This window comes from Diabrotica virgifera, chromosome 6 (genome assembly GCF_917563875.1).
Source record: "Diabrotica virgifera virgifera chromosome 6, PGI_DIABVI_V3a".
Lineage (NCBI taxonomy): Eukaryota > Metazoa > Arthropoda > Insecta > Coleoptera > Chrysomelidae > Diabrotica > Diabrotica virgifera.
The window spans coordinates 95,441,541-95,450,538 of NC_065448.1; the positions used below are offsets into that span (position 1 = coordinate 95,441,541).

The 8,998-nt window shown below is 34.9% G+C and overlaps 1 protein-coding gene across 1 annotated transcript; it reads left to right on the forward strand.

Moving 5' to 3' along the window:
• The first annotated feature begins 286 nt into the window (after window positions 1-286).
• On the forward strand, window positions 287-5,249 carry LOC126886636 (uncharacterized). The gene is made up of 2 exons (XM_050653630.1): window positions 287-715; window positions 1,277-5,249. Exon 2 carries the CDS (start codon window positions 3,767-3,769, stop codon window positions 5,162-5,164), a length of 1,398 nt encoding a protein of 465 aa, XP_050509587.1. The 5' UTR covers window positions 287-715; window positions 1,277-3,766; the 3' UTR covers window positions 5,165-5,249.
• The last annotated feature ends 3,749 nt before the right edge of the window (window positions 5,250-8,998 follow it).

Below are 8,998 nucleotides of genomic sequence, written 5' to 3' on the forward strand. Positions count from 1 at the left end.
GTCTCTTTTCTATTTTACATGCATTTGTCCATAAGCCATAAGAACTGTATATAGACAATTTAAAATACGGCCCAGCCACGGGCTTGTGTATAGCGCGAGGCGCGACGTTATTATATCTATTATATTTGTTTTGCCAATGCAGACTGCTGAGAGAGAATTTTATATTTCAGAGTGAAGTTTTAGATAAAAGATATTTTTAATAAAATTGGTATTTTTATGAGATTATTTTAGGGGGGTCATTGACCAATTGACCCTAAGGAGGAGCCGCGCTTGCCTTTACGTTGTGACGTTCCGCCCCTTATAGAATCGATTATTGATGGGAAGATATTATTTAACTATCCAAAATATTATTTAATTATTTTCAGAATTATTTTCTTTCAATGTTTATTCAAATAGAACTTAAACCCATCTCAGAATTTTTAAATGCTTGATGACGTCACATTTAAAACGTGGCAACATTGGTTTCCCCACTTTGACAGCCAATGCTTAGTAGAGAGGTACGAAGGATTCAGCTGTGAACGTGAGCCTTGGATTGCCATTGTTTCTCGAGTGTTCGGTCTGAATCGTAGTGTGCGGGGTCATTAGACTCAATTATTCACCTCTAATTCTCAGTTCCAAATTGATTAAATATTACAATAAAAGTATAGTGAAGTTATCCAGCAGCAGTGGATTTGAAGAATTTTAGAGCATACTATATCCAATGAGTTCTACCCCGGTAAATACACATTTTATTAAGTATTTTATTCAGCCATTTTGGAAGTCCTTGACATTTGCTAACTAAGTTTCACATAGTCTATTTTCATGGTTTTTATGTTTTATTTTCATGGATCAAACTCATCTAGAGATAATTCAATATTCGTTGTTAATTTGTGCTTCCAGTTGGAAAATAGAGCTAATTTAAACTCCATTTTTTATATTCCTTTCAAGTCTACAGAACTCCTATCTTTTGAACGATGATCAAATAAGTATCCATCGCTTAGTCTTACTATATTTCATCCTTGTATAATATATCTATATACCGGTGTATATATTATAATAAAATATTCTTTCACAGTAATTATATTTTGTATTTCAATTGGAAATTACTTGTGTTATTTGACCAAGGTCATCTGATAGCAACCTGATAAAAGGTCAAGCTGTCTAGTCATTCAAGTTTTTGGACTTAATGACCTATTTCTTCTTATTCCCATAGGAATAAAAACACCTCCTCGTATCTCTTGCTTCTTTTTTTTGACATTGGTAGATTGGTAGTAACACCACACTGTGTTTTTTTTAGCACCTACCATGAAATCTTAAAGCCACCCTACAACAACACCAAGGCCAGACCACACAGAGAGAAACAATCAATAGGCGACCAGCCTGGATTATTTCCACATTTTCTTTTTTTGAGTACCTCCAGCTGCTTTCCAACAGTTTTGAGTACCTTCAGCTGCTTTCTACCAGTCTTCCTCTCCTGTACCTCCAGCAGGACAGCTGCTAGCGAGAGTTAGCACCCTTGGGTGCTCATTACATCAACTTCAAGATTAGGAAAGAGTGGTTTGTTTGGGAACATTTACTGTGCTCTTATTAAAGACAGACTGGTTTTGTGATATTTAGTACATTTTTTTTTATAGTTCAATTGCACACACATTTTTCCTGCTTTATATTTTTTATAGGTTTTTTTTTCTTTACAACATAATATTTAATTGATAGCGTTCCCCAACACTCTGCAATCTATAAAGGTATAAATTTCTGAGCTCAGATATTTTCCCTGATAATAGTAGTCGGTACTCTTATCTTGATTATTTTTAGGCTGTGTTCCACTTTTGTATAATTATTTAAACTCATTCCATTATTTTAGTATATGTTTAATTAAATTTTTAAAAATTAACTTCACATATTAGTCAAAATTGTAATTATTAACTTTATTTAACTTGAACTTATTAACTTTACTTAACTTTAACTTATTAACTTTATTTAACTTTAACCTTAATTTATTAAATTCATATGAACTTCTGGATTCTAATCCCTCAGATTAGTTTTTGGTTTCACTTGTTATTATTACTATTATAAACCACGAGTTAGGAAAAGGATCTGTGTATCCACTCGTAGGTTTATTTATTCAATAAGGCTTGTGCCTGTCCCACTCACAGTGAGGTATTTATATGTTATATATAGTATCAGGTAGTATTTAATTAAGGTGTACGTATTATAAACGTACAATTATTATTTGGTGAGGGTTCTACTAACCTAGTTGTAAGTTGTACTTCCTGTATTAGAGGTACCCGTAGTCAGTTTTTCTAACCTTATAAAGAGTATTCTTAGATCATAGTTGTATGATGATTTTGTAATTGACTTTCACTAGTATCACTTTTTCCTGTCATGTTAGAGTTACACACTAGTTACTTGTCCTAACTCAGAGATTGTTAAAAAGATCTAGTAGTTACATTCAATAAATATACATTTATTGTGATTTTTTTTTCTTATTACTCCTTTATTTTTAGTAGTATATTTTATAATTTAATAATCTTTAATAACTTTTCACATACTTGTACTACAAATTTAACATACTCTATAGCAGCGTAGAATACCTGGAAGAGCGTTAACCTAGTTATCCTTCTTCTGGCGCCCAAAAATTCATTCTATTTTCAGTATATTATTATATTTACTCTATCTATTTTCTGAACATTATCTTCATATCTTCTTTTCGAGCCATCATTGTCACTTCCTTTAATCTATTGTCTGGCCAAAAATAGCCGTGCAAATTGGCCGAATCCTTCCTTGAGTGTCAAGTGGCCCTTCTCATACATATTTAGCTAGCCATTCAAGTTATATCTATCTATTAATGATTTCTCATCTCTAGTCCTGTATCAATTCGATATTCTTTGTCTTGGCATCCTTCCATACAAATACTACTACAAAGTTGTATTTTAGTTACTCCAGCTTCTTCAACGGAGAAGCCACACATTTTTGTCCTTTGGCTACATTAAGTAGATCTTCTTCTTTTTACTACTTCTGTTGGAGTTTACCACTCCCTTTTCATTCACTCCAACAGAAAATCATCAGCGAGTTGTTACATCGGCTTTCCAACGTGGTGGCTTTATTTTTGGTCTGAGACAGTATTCATTTAGGTCAATTCTTCTCTTTTATCTGAAATCTCTTTGTTATTTCCGTTTGGTATCCTATACACATATTGTTACTTATTTATTTTATTTTTAATTTCTGATACATATCAGGTATTCTTAAACGCTGTTTTGATTTTTGTTTATATTTTGGGACCTCATTATAGTATATGTTTGTGCAGCTTACATTCTGGGTTAGATTTTGAATTTTTATTGGGAACTTATATTTAATATTGCTATTAATAATATAATTCATATAACAATTTTATTTCTTCAGTCAATAGTGGTATAGTTGGAGGTACAACTAAGTGTTGATTATTATTATTATTATTATAGATATATATTTTTTCTAGAGTGGTGGTAAGTTACATATAAATAAAAAAAATTTACTTCCAGTATTTAGGTAGTAGGTTTACTTGAGTATACAATATTTATTGGATTATTTATCCATTTATTTGATCTTATATATTTATTTGATCTTATTTATTAGATTATATACTGCATTATATATATATTTTTTTTTTTGCTGGCTATTTTGATTTTGTTGGTGTGTTGCTGATATTTTCTCGGTTTATATTATATATATTTTGCGTGCAAACTTTCATATTTTCATATTTTTCATATTTCTGTTCTTTGGACTATTTGTCAATAACTTTGCTCTCATCATGTGTGCTTTTAAAGCTGAACATCTTCTGGTGGATGAATTGGAGTATGAATTAAAGATTCGGGACATAATGCCAGAGGAGTCGACAACTGTCGATAAAAAACGCAATCTTTTGAGAGGTGCTTTGAAACAAGAAGCTGGCAATAGAAGTTTTCTCCAAATTTCAGCTGTATCCCTTCCTTTTGAGGAACAACAAAAAGGAATCACTGAAACATTGGACAGCTTGTCTAAAAAAATCGAAAAGTTTAGGGGAACTGTAAAGGATACAGAGTATGCGCGATTAACATCTCGTCTAGGCCATATTTCTGCCCGTGTACACTTGCTACACTGTCCTTCTGAAGAACAGGAACCGTTCAAGAGGTCTGTTTCTCTTAAAATATTAACACTAGAGGGTGAACTTGATTCTAGAGTTAACCCCATTGCTACCTCTACTCCTAATGCTTCAGTCAATGTACCTAGCTTTACGTACTCCAAACCTGTTCAAGTACACAAATGGGGTATTTCATTTTCAGGTGAAAAACAGCACACTGATGTGATGTCATTTTTAGAAAGGGTTGAATGTCTTCGAATATCTAGAGGTGTTTCTGAAGAGGATTTGTTTGCTGCTTCTGCTGAGTTGTTCACCGGGACCGCTTTTACATGGTTTATGAATAACAGGGGTAATTTTTCTTGTTGGTCTGATCTGATTAAAAAGTTGAAGTCGGATTTTCTTCCGTATTCATTCCAGGATGATTTATTAGATCAAATTAAGAATCATAAGCAGAAACCTGGGGAATCTGTTACTATGTTTATTAATACTATATTAGGTATGTGTAGTCGTTTAGACACTCCTTTGTCAGATTTAGCTAAAATTAAAATCATCCTTAAATGTCTATTGCCCTTTTATCATCAACAATTAGCTCTTATGGACATTCAGAACATTGATGACCTTACTATAAAATGCAAACGTTTGGAGGAAACGTTATCCTGGTCTTCTCAACCTCCATCCACATCTCGATCCTCTTCTAACTCTTCTTCTCAGCCAACTTCCTTTAGGCAACGTTCTTGGCTAAATAAGGGTCATGAACATAATGTTTCGGTTGTTAGTTCTCTTGTCTGCTGGAATTGTGATCAGCCTGGTCACCCATTTTACAATTGTGGGATTCCTCAAAATCGTATTTTCTGCCATGGTTGTGGCCGAGAGAACACCCTTAAAAGAAACTGTTCTAAGTGTTCGGGAAACGACACGTCGGAGGTCCGTCCCCTGAACGTTTCTCCGTCCAACATCCAATCAGGGAATCAAACCCCATCGTCAAACGAAACTGCTGGACCAAGCACATCCAGCAACCCAAACCCATCTTCACGAAAAGGGAAAGGGGTGTCGTTCAAGAAAGCAGCACACACCACAAAACAAAATTAAACCAGAAATTTATTTCTATAGATAATACGTTAGATTCGCTTGATTCAAATGATCACAGATGGTCATTTACAAACGCTTCTTTGATTGGTAGTGTTCAACGTAACAATAATAATTGTGATAGTAATGTGGTTCCATTATCTATATTAGATTCTAGTTTTGTTAATGATGATGATACGTCTGGGTTAGTTCCATATAACGGTTGTAGACAACCAAATACTTTAGATCTAGATATTAATTCGTTATTAGTTAGGAAACAAAATGATAATAGGCCATATCTTCCTATTCAAATTTTAGGACAATCGTGTTTAGCTTTGTTAGATAGTGGCTCTAATATTTCATTGATAGGGGCACATTCGTTAAATTTATTGAAAAATTCTAGTATTCCCATTATGCCCATTTCATCTTTGCAAGTATCTACTGCAGATGGTACAGTTCAGTCCATTACGGGCAAACTCCAAATTAAAATCACAGTGGCAGATTTATGTAGGGAAATTACATTTTATGTTATTCCTTCCGTGCAGAATTCTATAATTTTAGGTATGGACTTTTTCAATGCTTTCAATAGTACCTTAAGTTGTTCTGATTTTTCTTTTTCCATATCTGAATTTAATTTATCTACCCTTAGTGCTATTCACGATTTTGCTAGTTTATCAAGCTCTGAACAAAGGCAATTAGAGAGTATGATCTCTAAATTTACTACTCTTTCTTCAAAAGACAAACTAGGTCGTACGTCGTTAATCTCTCACACTATCGAAGTGGGAAATCCCACTCCTTTCAGATTATATCAGTACCCCATACCTCAAGCCTGGCAGGCAGATTTAGAAAAGGAAGTAGATTCGATGCTTGCTTTAAATATCATAGAACCTTCAACATCGTCCTACTGTTCTCCGCTCTGGTTAACGAAGAAGAAGGATGGATCCTTCAGGATCTGCTTTGACGGTCGAAAACTAAACAGTATCACAACTAACAGGGATGCTTATCCTATCCCCAGAATAGATGTGATTTTGAGCAAACTTCAGAATGCCAAATACATCTCTTCTATTGATTTGTCTAAGGCCTTCCTACAGATCCCACTGAGTGAAGAGAGCAAGAAGTATACTGCTTTTGCTGTCAGTGGTAAAGGATTATTCCAGTTTGTCACCATGCCTTTCGGTCTTGTTTCTGCTCCTCAGACAATGTGTCGTCTGATGGATTTAGTCATTGGTCCACCGTTAGAGCCCTATGTTTTCTATTATTTAGACGATATTTTGGTTGTCACTCCTGATTTTTCCCTTCATATGGAAATTTTAGATAAGTTATTTTTACGTCTTAAGGAAGCTAATCTAACGGTCAATCTGGATAAATGTCAGTTTTGTCGCCCTAGTCTTAAGTTCTTGGGTTATGTTGTGGATAACCAGGGGCTGAGGACTGATCCTGAGAAAATAGTTGCTATCAAAAATTTTCCTATACCAAAGACCACCACCCAAGTCCGTAGGATATTGGGAATGTGTGGCTATTATCGGCGATTTGTACCGTCCTACTCTACTTTGTTGTCACCTCTTACTGATCTTTTGAAGAACAGGAAAAAGGGACAGACCATTACTTGGACTCCTGAGGCTGACGAAGCTTTTAGGCGCGTTAAAGATGCTTTAACGAGCGCTCCGGTTATGATGTCACCTAATTTTGATGAGCATTTTTATCTAATGACAGATTGCTCTAATACAGCTTCTGGAGGCGTATTATTTCAGTTGAAAGATGGCTCCGAACACCCCATAGCGTACACTAGTAAGAAGTTGAACAAGGCCCAGAAAAACTATTCAACTACGGAGAAAGAACTCTTAGCTATCATCCATGGGTTAGAAGCTTTTCGTTATTATCTGGAAGGTCGTAATTTCACTATAATTACTGATCATAGTTCCTTAGTATGGCTTCATAGTATGAAAAACCCTTCACAGAGGCTTTCTCGATGGATATGCAAACTGGCTGCCTATTCATATAAGATTGTCCATAGAAAGGCAAACGGGGTAGTGGTCGCAGATGCTCTTTCACGTGTCCATGATATTAATGTCCTAGATCTGTCCTCTTTAAGTCCTGATATGTGGTATCAGAATATGATTGATAGGGTCACTCAAGACCCACAAAAATATCCTGATTTTAAGGTAGAGAATAATATTCTGTACAAACACATCTTAAGTCCGATAGAGTCCTTATCCAATATGTCGGAGTGGAAAATAGTTGTACCTACGCCAAATAGGGAAAATATTCTGCATATGTTTCATGATGAAGTTACGGCAGGTCATTTTGGTTTTTATAAGACTTATCACCGTATTGCCGAATTATATTATTGGCCTGGTATGCGGAAGTCTATAAAAAGGTACATTTCTAAATGCATGGTTTGTGCTACTTGTAAACCAAGTAACCTACCACAGGCTGGACTTATGGGTTCCTTCAGGAACATAAATTTTCCTTGGCAGATGATCTCAATGGATCTCATTGGACCTTATCCTCGGAGTTACAAGGGTAATACCTATTGCCTGGTAGTTGTGGATTATTTCACTAAATTTCCTTTAGTTTGTCCCCTTCGCCAGGCCACAACTCCAGCAATTTTAAAATATTTGGAGGAACAAGTCTTTTTGGTGTATGGTGTTCCTCAAATTGTGTCATGTGACAACGGTCCTCAGTTTGTATCGAAGGCCTTTAAAGATCTTCTAGCTAAATATAAGGTTCAAAAGACCTTTTATAATGCTGCCTACCATCCACAAGCAAATCATACTGAGAGAGTAAATCGCAGTATTGTCACAGCTCTAAGGTCCTATACTTACCCTGATCACAGAGCTTGGGATCAATATATTCATTCCATAGCTCAAGCCATAAGGACTTCTGTCCATGAAGTTACCCAGTGCTCTCCAGCATATTTGAATTTTGGTAGGAATGTGGCTTTATCAGGTGATTATTTTGGTGTAATTTCAGACAATTCCGAAAATCTTCCTCAAATATCTGAGAAACTTCATCGCTTAGATGATCTCCAGACGTTACCTCATATTTTCGCAGACATTAGGAAGAAGTTAAAAACTTCTTACCTAAGGAACCAGCAGCACTATAATTTGAGGAAACGAGATCTGCGATTCTTTGTTGGTGATCGAGTCTTAAAGCGCAATTTTGTCAAATCCAATAAGGGTGATGCCATTTCTGCAAAGTTTTGCCAGAAATATGTCCCATGTACTGTCTCAAGGGTAATATCTCCTTTGATTTATGAATTAAAGGACAATTCGACTAATAAGCGAATTGGTCAATTTCATGTAAAGGATTTACTGCCTGACAACACCATGGACGATGTGGATTCTTCAACTTCATCGGAAGAAGATTAGCTTAACAGGGTTGTTTAAGCTAATATCTTCCTGTGTTTGCCTTTAATTAGTTTTATTATGGTATAGTATTTTAGTTTAAATTGTTAATCACCAGATAATGCCTGACCATAGCAATTTTTATCCTTCGGCATGGCTTGATGATTTCTCACGTATTAGTTATTAGGTACCGAATTCTTGTGTAATACCGCTTGTATGAGTTTATTATTATTTTTTTGTATTATAGATTGCATTTGAGTCATTATCGACAAATATTCTCAAATACTAATCCAGCCAGTAGTATTACCAAGTTAATAACCTCCACTTGTACTCTTAGTTTTGTACTCAACCTCTCAGAATAAAAGGGCTGTTGATTATTATATATTAAGATATTTGGATGTGTGGGCTCATACAAGTATTCTTGCTTAATATAGATGGAGCTATGTTACACTACCATATCTTAGATTATGTGTTATATCTTGGATATTTGATTACATACCTATTATTTTTT

Excerpts from the sequence above, each read along its gene's own strand:
- LOC126886636 (XM_050653630.1), top strand. The coding sequence starts at position 3,767 with ATGTGTGCTTTTAAAGCTGAACATCTTCTGGTGGATGAATTGGAGTAT.